Raw genomic sequence first — 17,776 nt, 5'->3', positions numbered from 1 at the left:
CAGTGCCATTTGCGCCGTTCGTCTGCCTCCCGCCTCCAGTAGCGCACGGGGTGAGGTACGGATGTCTCCGCGTGAGACGAGTGATCGTCGCGCACGCCCTTGCCGCCGGTGTTTCATCTCCATCTGTCGCTGTTCCCTTCCGCCGACCGTTTCTTTTTCCCTCTCCCTTCGGTGCCTGTTTCTGTTGGCCCGAACGCAATCGTCATCTCGTGTCATTCCATGTCGCAGATTTTGCGTGCATAACGAACGGCACCATTCTTTTTTTCACGTCCCATTCAGCCAAGCCTCCTCGCGCCGGTAGCTGCGATTCTAGGTACAACGGAGCCCCGTCTTGTCCCGCGCCAGTTGGTCAGGCCCTTGCTTCCCGTCTAGGTTTCTGACTTGCGCTCTCACCGACAGTAGTAGCGCGCCAGCTTGGAGCGAGATGATCAGTGCACTCCCGGTGTATTTCGCAGGCTCATTTGCATCACTCGCATTTTCGCCTGTCGGAGGTAGGGAGTTGCGGGGAAAGCGCTCCGTGGTGAGAGAAACTGATTGGAACTTTGCCTCCCTCCCGCCCGGCCTTCTCGCACGTAACAGCAGCCACCAGTCGCGCCGTCTGCGTGAATGATTGGTTTCTGCTGTCGTTGCCTCTTGATTGCTCGTCTCACTCAACGCCAGTAAGGAGAGCGCGAATGTGCCGGTGCAATGACGTTCCCAAGTCTCTCTTTGTGCGACATACGCTTGGCGGACCTCCGTTCCTTATCATGTGATGTGGGAAAACGATATCAAGCTAAAGAAATCGCGCGGATGACCCAAAGCGCCGCTGTGAAACTCCCCTGCAGAGGAAGCGGAGGTGCCTTCTCTGGTTATGTGCGATCTGCGCGCGTAACGTTGCGTACTGGGCGGGAGGGAACATTCGTTTTCGCGCACGCAACGCGCTGGCTTGTATTGAGCAAGAGGGGCCCTGAATGGAAAGTCGGAGAGGGAGAGGGGAAGCTTACAAGTGAGTGCGATGAAAAATTCTTAACTGGAGAAGACGACACGAAAGTGCGTCGGGTCACGGCGAGGGCTGTACATGCTCATCAGGCGAACTGCGGAAAGAGGAAATGCAAAAGGAACGGCAAAGGCGAAATCTAGCGAGAGACGGAGAGGGAGAACGCAGAGGTTCGGGATGAGTCGAGCTGCCGTTCATCGCCGCTTTCGGCAACGGCACCAAGACGACTGTCGGCTTTATACTGCTTTTATTTATTTTTTTTTCCTAGGCGCCCGTTACACGCCTGGGAGCGCGCAACTGAATGAATGGATCGCAAATCTAAAGTTCGTTAGAATAATCGCGCAATTTATAACGGCCACCCGCTCTCCCCTTCCTCCCGGTGTCATGCTCGCATGGCGCAGCCCACTTTTCCCCTCGTACTTCTCCATATCGTGGAGAAAAGATGCTTTATAAGCCGCTCTGTTGAGCCGGGAGTATTTCTTCTCGTCGGCCGCCGGCCTGTCCGGGCGCTGCGATCTGTTATATTCGAATGCCTTGCAGCTTCGCCGCCCCGTCTCCGCATTCCTCCCCCCCCCCCCCCCCCTCCTTTCTTTTTTTTCTTTTTTAATATTCCTTGTTCGCCGGCATTAGCCTCACTGGCGTCGCTGAATGCTCACGGCGGCGTTGAAGGCACGGCAGTCAGCGCTTGTCACGCGCGCTGCGATGTCACATGCCGTCTTCTTCTCCCCCCTCCCATTTTTTTTTTTTTTTTTCATCTCTTTCTTCCTCTTGTCGACAGCGACTGATGGTGTCTCCGTGTCACCGCGCGCTCATTTGTCCACGTCTTGTCGCCGTTGCGGAGATCCCTCCCCTTTCTGTCGAGGGAAAGCGCCTGATGGCTTGCTGCTCTCTGCATTAACGGAGAACCCTTGTGCCGGTGGAAAACAAGGAAAAGTGTGCCTGCGAATGCGGATCTCCCGAGGGGGCTACATGAATTGTACACAGGAGTGAGTGGAGGCTTGGGCAGTATGTACTAGGCTGGATGCCCTTCGTGTAGCCGTGTCATGCTTTCGTGTTCCTCCCTTCGGCAATGGAAATCATTCGCCTGTCAATCGACTCGGGCAATAAGCGGAACCGCAAAAACTGGTCACCATATTTATGATATTTTTTTTTTTTTGTATTAACGCCGTAGCTTTTTCATAAGTGCCTAACGTGGGCATGTCTTTACACGTGAGATGGTTTTTCTTTTCTTTTTTTTTCTCTGTTATTGAGGCATTAATTTTGAACGCGGGGCACTGCGTTACATGTTCTTGCAGGGTTGTTAACTGCTAGGGTGTCCAAACGGGTGTCCATACGGTCGCTTCACGTTTTTTCTGCCGCGAATCGTCGGCGGAACATGCTGATGAGAGAGGCGAGCGCCAGACCGACCAGTCCCCCCCCCCTACAAATTCGGGGCACTAGCGATAAAAGACCCAGCAATCAAGAGCAGTGCCGCACGGCCCGTGGAATTTAGGGTGGGCAGATAAAAAGAAATAAAATAATCCAGCGCGCAGGGCCGTGTACTTCGTTTTTTCTTCTCCGATTTCTCGGCGTTGTGGGAATTGTGTTCCCTTTGGAGCAAAAGCAGACAGTTGAGGCCACTTGACGGCGTTGTTCTCATTGACGAAAGCGAATCATCTGCGGTTCCGTTCTGCGCCTGCAGTAAAATCAGACGTGGCGCGTTGCGGCATATTCGCTTCCCTGAGTTTTTCTGTCGTTCTGGTTGCAGGCGAAAGAGGCGGAACTTCAGCAAGCAGGCGACGGAGATCCTGAACGAGTACTTCTACTCGCACCTTAGCAACCCGTACCCGTCGGAGGAAGCCAAGGAGGAACTCGCAAGGAAGTGCGGCATCACCGTCTCTCAGGTACGTCCGGCCAGGCGACGACGCGCTTGCGGCGCATGTGCTAGCGCTGGGCCGCAGCTTTTGCCATTATTGGTAGACGACATTTCCCTTAACCGTGTTTATAACATCAATAGAACATGCATCCGAAACTGCTGGCAGTTTGACCTGCCGCTTCCTACAACCTGAGCGCCTCTGACGGCGGCAAAATTGTGTGTGTGTGTGTGTGTGTGTGTGTGTGTGTGTGTGTGTGTGTGTGTGTGTGTGTGTGTGTGTGTGTGTGTGTGTGTGTGTGTGTGTGTGTGTGTGTGTGTGTGTGTGTGTGTGTGTGTGTGTGTGTGTGTGTGTGTGTGTGTGTGTGTGTGTGTGTGTGTGTGTGTGTGTGTGTGTGTGTGTGTGTGTGTGTGTGTGTGTGTGTGTGTGTGTGTGTGTGTGTGTGTGTGTGTGTGTGTTGCTATGCGCTTCGTCACAGGTGGGAATTTCAGCGTCATTCGTGGGTAGCGGGATGATGTGACAGTGATTTCTCACGCGGCCATTTGATTCTGCATCTTACTAGTAACTACTGACGAACAAGACAACTTGCACAAACGGTACGCGTCGTTTCGGAGTAACCAAGAAGTAGCTTCTCCCGTCGTAATCTAACTGCCCTGTGCTGATGGAAACGTTTGTTTGCAACCCGTAAACTCTCTAAAACTAACAGAAGCGTACGTACGGAAGGGGTCTCTGAAATGCCTCATCTATGTCCGGGAAAACCGATTGGCTCCGCAGCAGACATTGCGATTGCTGTGGTGGGAAGCAAGAGGCTCGCCTTCTCTGAAACTTCCTTGGATCTTTCGCGCGTCTCTTCGGCGTGCCGCAATTGAGGCGGAATTAAACACCCGTGTTTGCGGCCGCAATCTCACTGATTGGCAGCAACGCTAGAGGGGAGTTGACTGGCGCAAGCCTACCTGCGTCACGACGGGAAGATTTTGGGGAGCATCTCGTTTAAGGTTGTTAAGCGGGGCTAATTGAGGAAGCGCGCACTTCGCCTAATCGCTGCTCAAGCGGCGGCTGGATGTTTCCTCCCGTGATGTCTCGTTGCCCCCACCCCCACTTTCAAAGGTTGGCGCTGCGGAACGAACTGTTCGCCTCGTGGCTGGCTGTAATCCTGCCCCCTCTCGAAGGAGAGAGCCCTTTTCCGAGCGGCCTGTAGCTTCCTGCCGCAAAGGGAAAGCGCCCAGTGCGACATGCGTTGTCTCTGTTTCTCGCGAGACAAAGCCAGGGCTGCGTTTTTAACCCCCCCCCCCCCCCTTTTTTTTTTTTCTTCTCCTTTGCGCTCGCTTCTTCCGGAGGCGGCGACTTCTTAATCCTCGCCGAATTGCTGATAAACCAGTTATCTTGTCACCGGCTGACATATTTTACGCCGGGTCTGAGGCGAGGCAACCAGCCCAGGTCGCGGAGATAGGTAGGGGGAAGATTATGAGCTCTTATGCAAAAGTGTCCTCTCGCATCGCCTCTCTTGGCGCCTCTGAAATATGGAAATGTGCCGTCTCCCCCTCCGATTAAAGGGGATGGAAATGCGGAAGCTCGCCGGGGGGCTCCTCCGCGTGGGCGATTGGGGGACATCTTTCCGTTCATTTTCGTGTTCACGCTACGTTGCCTTCATCCGCGCGTCATGCTGGCTGGTGCGCGCGTATGGAATCAGCATAAGGACGCCGTGCGCATATATTTTACGCCGGTGGCCCCGAGGATGCTGCTCGCGCGGGTGCTTCGTCGGCCGCCCTGATCCACTGTCGCACCAAATGTTCCCTGAGGCGGTGACGTAGGGAGAACCACTGTGTCGTCCGCTAATTTATCCGCGAGCTGCACGTAGCTGTCTGATTGGTTCGACAACAAGCCTGTTCGTTAATGCGAACGTAGTCTTTTGTTGCAGCTTCATTCTTTCGCTGGCTAAGCGCTGCCTCGCTAAAAGTGCACGATTTCATGATCAGCTGTGAAGCCGTGGCCCATGGCGTACTGTGGGGAGAATTTAAAGCTAGGATCGTCCGACTGCGCCCGGGTTGTTGTTTTAAAAAGTGACACAAACGAGACTCCCAAAAAAAGAAAGTATTCGGTTCTAACTCTCTGCTTAACGGAATTTTATTTCGTAAGCCTCGTTTTCAGCCCATCCACTTTGTACGATGTTTGTGGTGTACATTGTTCGCACTCGTGCTGTCATTCGCGCTGCACGTTCGCTTTCGCGTATTTCTAGCCACAGGGGGCGAGCGCATGTTTCACCAACCTGGAGATCACGAAAAAGATTTCACCTGGCTGCCTAGAAGCGTGGCCGTTTTGCTTGTTGCGCATACAGTTCGTTCTCGATGCGTGCTTAAGCAGTTGCGGTGTATTACTGTGCGGTGTGCCTTACCGTATTGTAGGCGTGCAAAAGCGCGCCTATTGGTGTTCTCTCGTGGCCTGAGCCGCTCGCTCTTTGCGCAGGTGTCTAATTGGTTCGGCAACAAGCGGATACGATACAAGAAGAACATAGGGAAAGCGCAAGAAGAGGCCAATCTCTACGCAGCAAAGAAGGGTAAGTGGAAAGCTCTGTGGGGACCATAAACCCACGCGTGCCAACGCGGTCGCTGTGAATCGTCCCTGAGAGCTATCACCCAATCGCAGTCTCTGCTAAGACCACTAGTAAGGTCATTGTCGTCAATGGACAATACTTGCACTTGTGTTCATCAGGTATTTTATGTCAGTTCTGTCTCAGGGGGTTTCCGTTTCTCTTCTTACTTGCTATTGGTGCAGTGTTTAGGTGAATCCTCAAGCTTGAGTATATTTGTAATAAGGGAGTAATCACTCGTTAGCGTGCACCCGAGCGCGGTCATGCGGGAAAGCTACGCAGGTTTCTTGGTATTTGAAGATGTAATCGTCCAGCTAATGCTAACGCTGGTAAGTAATTACTTTTACTTGGCATTGGGTCCTCAAAATGCAGCCCTTGCCGAAAGCTTGCCGTCAGTTTCCATTTGAAGCTATTACTTTTGCCGCTCGTATGGCGTCGCGCTCCCTTTTTCCCCAGTGGGAGGCAAGCTTTAACGAAACGTCACCGGCCTTTCATCGTGATGCCTCTGCTTGCCCCTCCTGACGCGAACTCTGCCCCTGTTATAAGGCGGCTCGTTTTCGGACGCGGGGCAGCTTTGTTGGCGTGTTTCTGTGCCGAGCTAGGATTCCCGGAGTCTCTCCACTGCGGCGTCGATTGGAGCGGTGCGAAGCGCTGATATGCGTCGAGGTGTTCGGTCGTTGGCGTGCGGCATTCGCGGCCCCATTTCCCTATTCGCGCCTCGCGGGCGGTCTTATCGGCCGGCCGCTGGCGCCGTATTTGCCGATGCTCCCGAGACTTTAGCCGAGCAATTTTTCGCCACTTCCCGGCAGCCTTCCTTCCTCCTGCCTGCCGATTTTTCGTTGCTACGCGCGGGCGAAGAACCGCCGCGTATATGCAGCCCGGTGTAAAAGAGTGCGTGCTCGCGGAACCCTCCCTCTTCGCGAGGGGCATCCATTGCCGCCGGGATCATTGTTTTGTTTTTTCTTGTTCGCCTATCTTCTTGCTGCATGTTTTACCATTGGGAGTGCTTGAAGGAAACGCCGGGAGTGGCGCGCGAAGGGGCGCCGGTGCTTTGAGCCGCGGTGTAATGTATGCATGTGTTTGGAGGCTCATCGAACGCTCGCTCGACGGCGCATCAGTACCGCGCCGATGCCTGCGCCAAATGCGTGCCTGGAATCGGGGAGGCCGAAGCAAAAGAAAGAGAGGGCTGGCAATAGGCGCCTTTCCGATGCGGTGAAAACGCGCGTTTTCGGGCGCGCCTTTTGTTTTGCCGATAAGGAGCAGGCGCGCTTTTCACCACGCGTGCTTGCTTGTTTTGGCGTGGGTTTCTTTTGTTTGCCCGGGGTTCCTCGCTCGCCCACTTTTGTTTGCCGGCTGCTTCGCCCCGCGTCCTTTTGTTTTACTCTGTGAATGGGCCTTATTAGCGCGCTCTGAACGCTTCCCCCTTTTGTTCGTGTTTCGGTGCGGGAGTCGAGCGCACGCTTCTGGCGGCTCTTGCGCTGCTCGGCCGTCGCATCGCGTTTTTCTGCGCCGCTTCCCTCATGCTTGGCGAAGCGCTGATTTGCGTGGCGCCTAATCCGCGCCTCTTGTAGGTGCTCGGGGGAACATGACACGGTGATGCGCCTTCTTTCTTGGCGCGTTATCGCTGCGCGACCAAATGCTTGTCGACGTGGTTGGCTCACGCGGCTGTGTTCCCCAGCTATCCACGTTTCCCCCAGCGTGGGGAAACCAGATTAGTAAAAGCGTGAGGGGAAATGTTTCAGGCTCACATAGTTCGGCCATAGTTATGCGTTTGCTTCCTTTTTACTTGACCGGATGTTGTTTTTATCGGATAGCGTTGACTTCGAATATTGCACGCGGTCGCTGCCTTCTTCCAGTGTGGACTGCATTGGCGCGTCTACATTCGGGCTCTATGCCTCCCTCCTTTTGTTTGCGCTTCTTTGGCAGGCTGGCCCCACCTCGCGGGTTATTGTCCCGAATAGGTCCAAGGATGACAGCGCCAGTGCACAACTATGCATGCATTGCTGCTAGCCCGAATTGCTAATGTGCTGAAAGCTTAGCTTATGTTTATCCTGCACGAGTGACACAGCAAACAAGTCTCATTTCTCTGCTTCCCCTGTTTCGTTAAGTTCTCTTTCGGTCAGGGTAAATTTGTTTTCCCTGACTTCGACCTGTGTAGCGAAGTCCTCGTAGTGCTTTTTATTTCGCTGTTTGCTCGTTCCTGCCGTCTTCATCTGAATTTAACGAGCTCATGCGGTCTCTTCTAGCGTTAACATTTCGGCGCCTTTTTCGTTCGTTTTTGATCGCAGTACAAAATTAAGAGTAAAAAGAAAGAAAAAAAAACACTCATTGATTGTGGCCCCGCAGGAATGAAGGAGGCGCACGTACAGGGTCGTACGCGTAAGCAGTCGCTGGGTCTCCAGTAACACCCATGCCGCTGTGTATCGAAAGGGCGCCGCCCTGTGGTAGTCGGCGTGGATTTTTCGCACTATGCTATGAGAGTGAGCCGTTGTGCCGCGCTCCTGACTCTCGTCCCCTTGCTCTTTTCAGCATTCCCGAAAAAGAAAACAGACAGCCATAGTAAGTGGAACAGCGCATGAAAGTACGCGTACGAAAGTGCGGCGCCATTCTTTCCAGGGCACGCCGCTCCGCGTTCTAGGCAGTCCCGGAATTGCCGTGCGCGCTCGGACCCAGAGCAAGGGCACTTCTCCGAGGCGCCTGTGTTCGATAGCAGTGCCCAGCCCAAGTAATCTCGGCTGATCGGGTTGCTAACAGAACTGGGTAGCGTCAAAACAGCTGTGTGGTTCGCTCTCCTAATCCTTGGTTTCGTATAAGAGTCGGTAGTCCAACGCCAACCCGCCCGCTGCCTCATGTGAGATTCGCAGCGTACTTGGACGCTTACAGTTATCCCTGTTTGCCTACAGGATGTTTGCTATCAGGAGGCACCCCGGGACGTAGACAGGTTGCGAGTAAAATCGCCGAAATAATCATTCCTTTGTGTCTCCTCGCGCATTGGATTGGCGCCTCTAGGTATATTGAGATCTCGCCGCGGATAGCCCAGCGTAGCCAGTGCGTATACGCACAGGCTTTTTAGTCGCCTTCAAAACGCTTCTGCACCGCCGCTGCTCGAACTTGCTTCCGGCACTGAACCGCAGTTGAACATTTGAGGAGGTGCTAGGACGTAAATCACCCTATTGAGTGGTGACAAATCCTGCTGGTGGCTTACTTGCGTTATGACGGGCGTCTCGCATGCTTACTACGTGGTTCCAGTGCTTCTTTTCCGCTCGCAGGCGCTTTTTTTTTTTTTTTTTTTATCGAGGTGCTGATGGGGAGGGGACCGGACAGGCCTTCGCTTTCCTAAACTTCACGGGCCCTTCTGCATTCATATCGTCGGGGGCTGTCCTTTGAGAAATCTTTTTGCAACGCATTCATTGTTGTTTCGTTTCCTCGCTGTTCTCTTTCCGTCTCATTGTTCGTGGGCCCCTCTGGGGCACTTTTTTTTCTTTTTCTCGTTCTGTTCGACTTTGCCTGGCAGAACGCGGAATAAGAATGGTGTGGAGCTGCAGGGGCAATGCAATTTCTTGCACCTAAGACACATGTCTCATCGAATTGGCGTTTCTCGGCTAAAGTCCTGTTGTCATCGCTCTCTCCGCTGCAGGCCAGACTGACATACGTTTGAAATCACAACTAAGAGGGTATGTCCGCAGGTGGCCAATGTCTCGCCCCAGTGGCACTGCGTGCGCTCCTCGTTTATATGCTCTCCCCGTCGGCTTTTTATTTTTCTACCTGGACCGAGGTGCTGTGCTCGCGCTCCTCCGAGTGGACAAAATCCTTCCGGCTGTAGGGAAAAATGGGAGGATGACAGTCCCGGCCAGAGGAGTGGCGCAATTTTTTTTCCCCCGCCTAGCACTTCGTGCGCATTTCTTGCGGACGAAGGAGGGGCTTGCACTGGACCTCTCGTCGCGTCTTTGCCAACCAAATTGCGCAGCGGCGCACACTTTGTTATTTATTTATTTAGTTTTGCGATCTCGGGAGCTGTCTGTCTTTTCCATTTTCGTCGCTTGCTTTTGCAAAACGTGTCGTCCTCGTCCGCACAAAATTGTCACCGCACACGTTTCTCTTTACTGTTGCGCTCATCTGAGTCTAGCCCTCCTGAGATGCCGTCGGTTAGCCGTCCTTTCCATGCCGCGCAAAGCGTCTACTGGCGCTGGTCGCGGATTATTGTTTGTTTGTTTGTTTGTTTAGAGCTACTTCCAAGAAAGGCTGTGGCCTTCCTCATCTTTTTCGCCTATATTTATATTGAGTTCCCCGAATGCTCAGCGAATATCTCTCAAAGCGTGACCGTCTAATCGAACGTTTGTTTTCGTTTTCGTCCTGGGGATGTTTTTGTAGAAATGTGCCTATGGTTTTATTTTACTGTAGCAATTGTTTTGTAGAATTCGAATTAGGATGAAGGGGAATTTTTTTTTTTAAGCGCGACCGCACCGGCTTCGATACATCAGCAGTGACTCCGTATGCGCTAACACGCTACGCGCGTACCCTCACCGGCGATTTCCATTCTAACGTTGCTTTGTTACAGCACCACACGAGCCGTATGTCAGGCCTTGGATTTAGGATTTTAAATGAGCTTTCCTTCTACCATATATTAATTTCACTGCTTTCTCCTTCCGCGCGCGGGATGATGCGCGAGCCGCGTAAATCAGAAAGGTCCATTTCACTCTGCATGTCCCTTGTGGATTCCCTGTATTTTTTTATGGACGCAGTGCGCGTGGCAAACCGTGTGCCGGTGATCCCTCGGGCTTTGAAAAGGAGGTTATGCCTCCTCGCGGCAGCTTGCCAGACGGACCCACACAGCACCTTCTCAGCAGCTCGTGTCTTGCCCTTCTCCCCGTTGCGTGTTGTCTCCGGACGCTAACGAGTCTCGACGTGTGATGCCTGTCGGAGCGACGGCTTCGGTGGGGTTAGGCACACGCGTGCCCGCTCGATGCAAGGCTGCCGGGGTAGCGGAATATCGACTGGAGGGAGAATTTCGATTCCACACTGGCCACACGGTCACTACGGACGGTAGAATTGTGCGAAAGTGTCTTTGCTCCCAGACCCATCCCTTGGTTTGGGTGCGTGTTTGGTCTTAAGTGCGCCCAACTTTCTCCCCATGGAGTCGCTGAGGGGGGCCAAAGAAGGACTGCACACATTGTGCGCGCATTAGCTTGAGGTCTCACGTAGCTACGATTGCTGCACACCGGCGATAGTAGAGAACACTGTTCCTTCAAGGTCTCCTGTCACCAGGCCATGGCCGTCACTTTAAACCGCGGTAATTTTCGCGGGCGGAGCAGCTGTGAAATAGTGACCAAGGCAAGCTTTGCCTTTTTCTCGTTGCGAATGGACTCGGTAGATGTGCGTGAGTCTTTCTAAGAAAAGCACGTTTAGCTGAAATTATAGTTGGCCATTCTTTTTAGACCTAGCCCTCTTTCACTTTGCGCTATCGACAGACATTACGGCCAGCGGTAACGATTTGCATTTCCATCCGCGTGCAGCTCAGTTTACTTTTTTCCCGCTTGGGAAGCCCTGTTGTGTAAAGCAAGAAGAATGGCCCCAGGCGAGTGAACGCACGGGGGCCGCCGTTGTGCGCGCGGCTCGTCGGCAAGCGGTCGTCCGGGTACACCCTCCTTCCCCATCTTCGTCCCATCTGAGGGTATCGGCCCCAGTGCGGGAAGAGAGACCCCGGGGCTGTGTGGATTAATACGTCAAACATTTTGACATTCGAGGCCCGATGGGGGAAGGGTAGGAAATTTGGGAATGGATTGGCGGCTGCCTTGTCGGGTTAGTGCGTGCCTTTCTTTGCTGGACCCCCGCGAACGGAGCGCGTCGGTCTTCAATGCTGCGGTCGCCCCTGTGCGAGAAGCGGTGGTGGTTGTGTCCTCAGCACAGAGTGCGAGGTTTCTTCGTGCAGTGTGCTATTTCGAAATGAAATTTGTGGGCTGTAAATGATTCGGGGAATCCCGTGAGTGTGCCACGTCTTTTCATTTGCGCATTTCCGCCGTGGTCGTCACCCGATATTGGCCTTTGCTGGGCAGCACTGCCACCGGGCTCCCAGTGCCGAGCACTGTGTACCATGTTCCTCGCGCTCAACTTCGCCTTCTGTACTTGTTCCCGATGCAGTTCACATTTCACTACGTAGTGGTTCTCGGCACAAGTGGGGTGCAGGGGCGCAGCCGAAAAGCGAGGGTAGCCAGAACGCACTCGTCGCGTGGCTGATTCGATTGCTTTGCATGGGAAAACGACAGTCTGGCGTCCTCATTGTGTCGGCGTCGCACTTTCTTGTGCTTTCCATTTCGCGGTCTCCTCCGTATATAGACATCGGATGGTTTTCTTTGCGCGGTTGAGAAAAGAAAAGCCAGGCTCATATCAATCCCTAAAAGGGAGTAGCAGAAGAAGGGGAAGCGGCGGGATTTCTTCATTTCCATTCCATTTTGCGATGGGCCACCGCGCGTTTACCCAGCACCCTTCGCAGTCGCTGCCCGCCGCCTATGTGTGTGTGCGTCCGAGGGTCCCTGGCTGGTATTGCCGAAGTGAGCGAGGGGATAGTAGGGGGTTGCCGATGTAGCTTTGCCCGGCCCTGCTTGGCGTCTCTCGAAATTGTGGGAAGTGTGCTCTAAGCGCGAAATGGAGAGATAGCCCAGTGGGCTTTACTGAAGAAAAAAAAAAAAAAAGGGAGGCAACTGCGGCTTTGTTTGCGTGTTTATTTTGTCTACATTCCATGCCATCGCGGATTGTGTTGCGTCGTCTGCTTTGCGCTCAGCAGTTGATGCCCATTCTAGTTTGCTCTCTCTGTCTGGTTGCTGTCGCTGCTGCATCGTTCTTAGCTTGAGCGAACGTTTGCGTCCCGAATTGGCAAGCATTGCTCCCTGTCAGTGCCGCTCACCGAGCTTCCCCCCCCCCCCCCCCTCTCTCTTCTTTAAAGCCGTCTCAGGTCCCTGTTGTGTCTGACCCCAGCGGACGCTGATTTGAGTGCTGCTCGTTTGTCCCCTCTTGGCCGTCCGCAGACGCGAGCTGTCGTTGATACCGTCTTCACTGTGTACGGCTTCTGTCGGCTCTGTCGCAGGAGCAGCCAGCCAGTTGGCGCTGACGTCTTTACGGCTCGACGCCCGACGTTAGCGCCGAGATGAGATTTGCTGCCAACTGCTTTTCAGTTTGTCCCTTTTCTCTCAGTCTGCAGCCCAGAAGGGCCCTGATTCCCGTCCCGCGTCGCGTTACTCACCCTGACCGTTTCACCAGCAAGCGCTGTTCGATGCTAGACTTTTTTCCGAGACTCCGACTGTCCATTAGGCAATGCAGTCCATTTTCTTGCTTTTTGTCCCGGGTGCCGAATTTCTCCCACCTGGACACCGATGATTGGGCTTTATCAGCAGCGCTGATGTCTGCGTTTTGAACCCGTGAACCCCGTGATTAACTGTTATCCTTAGGACACGCGCAGGAATATGTATTTAGTGAATCCTGCAGCGTCAGACTCGCGAGCTTTTCCTCCGGGCGCGGCGCGTTGGCAACCTTGGGGAAAGCATGCGTATACACATGTGAGTGCTGCCCGGCCTGATCGCGATTGATGTACCGTATAAATTTTTTGAGGCGACGCCGAGCGGCGTCCCAACAAGCAGAGGCCCTTCCTCGCGCTCGAGGAAGGAGGGGGAGGCGACACCGCGAGCGGTGTTCGGATGACGCTCGCGCCGGAGCTCGAACCCCCTCCGTGCCTGTCTTGCCTTCGCTTCCCCCTCCCTTGTTCATCGCCTCGGCTTCCAAGACGAGCCGTCCAATTTTGGCGAAAGCTTTTCACTGTCTGCGCCAGAGTTTTGGTCTTCGCGAGGAAGTAAAATAAAAAGTAATAATAAAACGCGCCACCTAAAAACTCTGCTAGGTTGACGAAACGTTGTTTAGGAGGGGGCAGAAAGGAATAAAGTGCAATCCACGAACGTTCAAGTGGAGGGTCCTGTATCTATTTCGCCCTTGGCCGTATGAGTTAGCTGGGCTGTGATGTGTCGCTCTCTGCACTAATGAAAACCGTGGGGGCCGAAAAACAATGCTGCGCATTTATTCCGGAGCTGACGGGCAGCGCTGTTGACAAATTGAAACGTCTTCCTGCCCCTTTTCCTCGATCGGCTTCTGCCCACGTCCCGCGCGTCGCTTGGCTGTCTTCTTTCGCCTCTGCCGACGCCCAACTGCGGTCTGGGAAGCGCCGCACTGTGCGAATGGCGTAATTTCGCGAGGGCGCTGGCACGGCTGGTTCCTTGGGTAACGCCGCTATGCGCCTATGGAGGACTTCCGGGGAGTTCCTAGTACGGGGGAAAAAACCCTCGTCCGCATCCAACGCGCAAAGGGTCAGCTTAGAGGGGAAAAAAAGCTGACCAGCACTGACGAGGCACTCTTCTTTTTTTTCTTAGAACGCAAGTCGAGCGCTAAGGGGCTTCAGCAGACTTCTGTATAGAGCAGCAGCTTTCTCTCATATCAGTGGTTTTCCGAGTCAGCTGTCAAGTCGGAAAGCCCCCGATCTCAATGCCTGTTCGTGCCCTCTTCAGAGCGAAAGCTGTTTATGGAAGGCATTCTGTGGGCATCACTGGCAGACAAAATCTGGCCGGTAGTACCAAATTGACCCAATTTCACACAATTTAACGATTTCTGCAGCGATGGGGTAACACTCACGTGATCATTTTTTTTTTTTTTTTTTTTTCAAATGAACTGCACTGAGGCATAATTATGGCTATCTTAAGCTGTGAAGTGCACTTCTCACACGAATGTTGGAAGCGTAGATGCAAGTTTTCCCCTTATCCCTGTCATTGTAGTAGCGCACATGTTATCTCCTGCTGGGTTTCGCGAACACGTATGGACGTGGAAGTGGCGGATAGTGTTTTTTTGCGCGTCCTCTGAGTAAACGCCGAACCAGAGCTTCGTGGTGATTCAGGTAGTGCATACAGCGATACGAATCCCGTTCGTTCTTTCGCCGAGGAAACGGGTCTTCGGGGAGGCCCTGCTGTGGCATCGTGGGCGGACGACGTCGAGGGGGACGCGGCGGCGGCTCCATTAGCCCTTCCGGCGCCTTTTCGCCTCCGCCAAATCAATGCCGGCAGAAAGAGCCCCTGTGCTTTCCCCGTCGGGCTTCTCCTTGGCGAGTGCTTTCTCTGGTGCCTTTCTCATTCAAAGTGAGGCCGGGCTCCCCCGTCTAGGGAAAGTACCCTCGCTTATATTGCCACAGACGCCGCCGCTAAGGACGGGGAGGCATCGGAGTAGTGCTTCTCTCTGCGTGTTAGCTTGGCTCTTTTGCGTATACCGTTGTCCGCCTTCTTTTATTTCAGTGTCCTGCGGCTGCCTCGCTTCGGCGTTTCCTTCGGTGATTCGTTCGGGGCGCCGCCTTTTGTGCGGCCAGCCCGCGATCTGGCTGCGACTGCCGCCTTCCCGCGCTCTTTCCATTACATCGTGGCATCGCGCGCAGCGGTTTTTTTTTTTTCTTCTTCTTTGTTTAGTTTCTTGAGTCCTGCACCACTCGCGTCCACTTCTTTTCATCAGCCTTCAGTATAATGGGCTTTAGCATGGCGGTGAGTAAACCGGAGCCATAGTACCCTTGTGGAAGTTCCAGCTAGGGTTTGGCGTCATTCGCTGCTTGTTTCACCGAGCACTTAGTGGTTATAACCGCTCGAATCATTGTGCCTGAACAGCAGGTCGTTTGCGCAAACCCGTTTCGAAAAAACAAAAACAAAATTATCTGCAAGTAGCCTGCACTTTCTCAGTGTACCCAGAAAAGTTGCATTTCCGAGCGTGTGCATAAATTTGAAGTTTCTCGTAGCTTTCACGTAATCATTGTCTTTGTTCAGCCTAGACAGTGCAAGCATACAGAAGAGGACAGGTCCGGGATGTGCTGCTCGCATTCTTTCTAAGAAAGCCACAGGGTGTCGGGTTTGCCACGTACACGAGGAAAGTTAATTTCTTAGTACGTGTTGGTTAACTTTCTCCTTACTCCGGTGCACGATCGTAGCTCTCACTGACGACAGTTCCAAGCAGCAGTTTTTGTAGTGAAACCTGTACACTAATGTAGGTTTTCAGGCCGTCGGCGTGGCGCTGTGGCAGACGCTGCCAACTTTGGTCTCCCGTTTCACATGGGGCGGTTATGTCAGAATCAGTCTGCCAGGACCCTGGCATTCACGTTACCCGTATAGGCCACTAAAGTACGTTCATATGGCTTGGCTAAAGCGGGGCTTTATATGTGGGATGGTAGCCTACGCTATAGGGTCATACTCTTAAAGGTGGAGGTTAAGCGTCCCCCATATTTAGATGCAATAAACGCCTTTACCACCACCACCTAAAATGACGGTGAACTTTGATGCGTTCAACGGAACGCTGGTTGCGTTCGATGCAACGCTCGGTCGCCCGCAGCCAAAGCTTTCGCTCCACACTCGGTTCAGCAGCGTTGAACCCGTGTAATTTTTTTCCTGTCTTCGTTGGATGCTTCGCGCAGCGCGCTTCTTATGCCTCGTAAAGAGTGGCGGCCGTCGAGGAAATAAAAGAAGGTTGGGGCTACTACCCAGAAAGCTTAAAAGATTAAAGGTATACTGAATAAAAAGATTGCCCTCTAAATTTCCAGCGCAGATGGTAGCTATCTCATTGAGAGTGACCAAAACAATCCACTTTATGAGCGGAAATGAGCGGAAAGTAAGTATTTTAATGAATATTTCTCAAATCGCCGCACCTAGCGGGCTCCTGTGAAAGCTCTGCCAATACCGGATATGACGTCACAACTACCCTCATCGCGGCCGGTCGCACCTGCGTTAATTTTTCCTTTGCAGGAACAGACGTGCTTTTCTCGTTCTTTTTCTTCTTTTTTTTTTTCTACTGCTCTTGTTCCTGTGCACAATTCATCGTTCCCTCCGAGCGCGCGAACAACTATCCGCAATACGCGCCCTCCGGACGCGTCCCCCTCGACGTCCCTCCTATGCAGCATTCCACACTTCGCAGCATTGTGCACGGCGTGACGAGGGGGAACCGACACTGCGTGTAGCCGGAAAACCAACTTCAGGTGCGGCGGCGGCGGGATCGCGGGGCCATGACGTTGCTGAGGGTAGTTGTGACGTCACACCCGCCGGCTCACAGTCGGGAGAGCGCTACCTCTGACCCGGCGGTCGCTCAGAAAATGTCAAAAATACAGCCATCCGCTCAAACCTAACCCTAATTATGTGTCTTTACTAGTACAATCGTGTCTTAAGAATGCAATTGGGGTGCTTTCTCAATATTCTTGGATATTTGTTCAGTATACCTTTAAGTGACAAATTATGAGCCCGTTCTAATTTCTTTTTACGCTGTGCAACGGTTATTAATAATATTATTATTTTATTTTATTTTTTATTCATTTGAGGCATCAGTAGCCGCGTAAAAGATACGGTATAAAGCGAGGTCGCATGGATTGCAGTAGCCAAGTTAGCAGCAGTTCACCTTGCCGTGCACTGCACTGACCTAGAATTAGTGATGGCCGCGGTTTCCTTAAACGGAGCCTTTATAAGCTAGAAATAATGGTGTCGTCCTCAGCAGTCGATTTCGAGATTAAATTGCGTGCACCTACTCCGAATTTTGAGCGCACATCTACGCGTTGAATTCGTATTTTGCAGCCAGTGAAAACGTCACCTTAGCCAGGAAAAAGAAAAAAAAAAGACACCAGACAATAAATTTTCACTGAGAACAATAGTTTGAGTTTACCCGATTGATGCTTCCCGTGTAACAAGGGTGAGGGGCACCGATGCTTTGCGTGGACAGCGAGAGACGGCGTAGTTACCGCAGGGTTGTTCTTAGCCTCCGTCGACATCATGCAGTTACGCCGCCACTATGCGTGGCGAGTGAAAAAGCCTTGCCATCGCGTGTCACCTCCGCTGTGTGTGCGAAACGCGTTTTGTTTTTTGTTTTTCTCTCCTTCTTTGCCTCGCTGCAGCGGCCGGTGCGTCAGCCTACAGCATGGTGCCGACGACGCAGGGTCAGCAGGGTCCCATGATCAGCCCTCCGCCGCCGGGAGCGCCGCAGGACTCCATGTACAACATGAGCATGAACGGCGGAGACTCCTACCAGAACGCCATGGGCGCCAACGTGCAATCGCAGGTACGTGAAGCTCTGTGGTCCTCTTTTCAGACGCCCAGCCTGGTCGCGAGTTATCCTCAAAGAACGCCTTCGCTGACGACATTCGTTGGGGAGATGGGGCGCGGTTAGCGGCCAAATTGTTGCGAGGGCCCTCTTACTGCTGCTGCTGCTCGCGTGATTGGCTTTGGAAGAAGGAACTGTGCAATGCGCAGGTCGCCCGTAAGCTCCTCTGAGCACGTTCGTGTGCAGTCGAAGCCCGTGGGAGAAACAATGCTACTG

The 17,776-nt window shown here is 53.1% G+C and overlaps 1 protein-coding gene across 6 annotated transcripts in view; it reads left to right on the top strand.

Annotated features, from left to right (window-relative positions):
* The window catches only part of exd (PBX homeobox extradenticle), a 316,334-nt gene that overhangs the window by 233,423 nt on the left and 65,135 nt on the right, over nt 1-17,776 (top strand). For 5 of the 6 annotated variants that reach the window (XR_014708815.1, XR_014708814.1, XR_014708816.1 and 2 more), the window contains exons 5-8: nt 2,724-2,859; nt 5,293-5,383; nt 7,946-7,975; nt 17,355-17,518. Coding sequence is in view for 3 of the 6 variants with exons in the window: in XM_084609241.1 (XP_084465367.1) it covers nt 2,724-2,859; nt 5,293-5,383; nt 7,946-7,975; nt 17,355-17,518 (421 nt within the window). In the remaining 3 variants the exon portion in view is untranslated. The remainder of the gene's footprint in view (nt 1-2,723; nt 2,860-5,292; nt 5,384-7,945; nt 7,976-17,354; nt 17,519-17,776) is intronic. The other variant, XM_084609243.1, reaches the window with a different exon arrangement.

The sequence above is a fragment of the Amblyomma maculatum genome, chromosome 7 (assembly GCF_055883805.1).
Source record: "Amblyomma maculatum isolate TAMU_Amacu chromosome 7, ASM5588380v1, whole genome shotgun sequence".
NCBI lineage: Eukaryota > Metazoa > Arthropoda > Arachnida > Ixodida > Ixodidae > Amblyomma > Amblyomma maculatum.
This window is presented reverse-complemented; position numbering and strand designations above follow the sequence as displayed.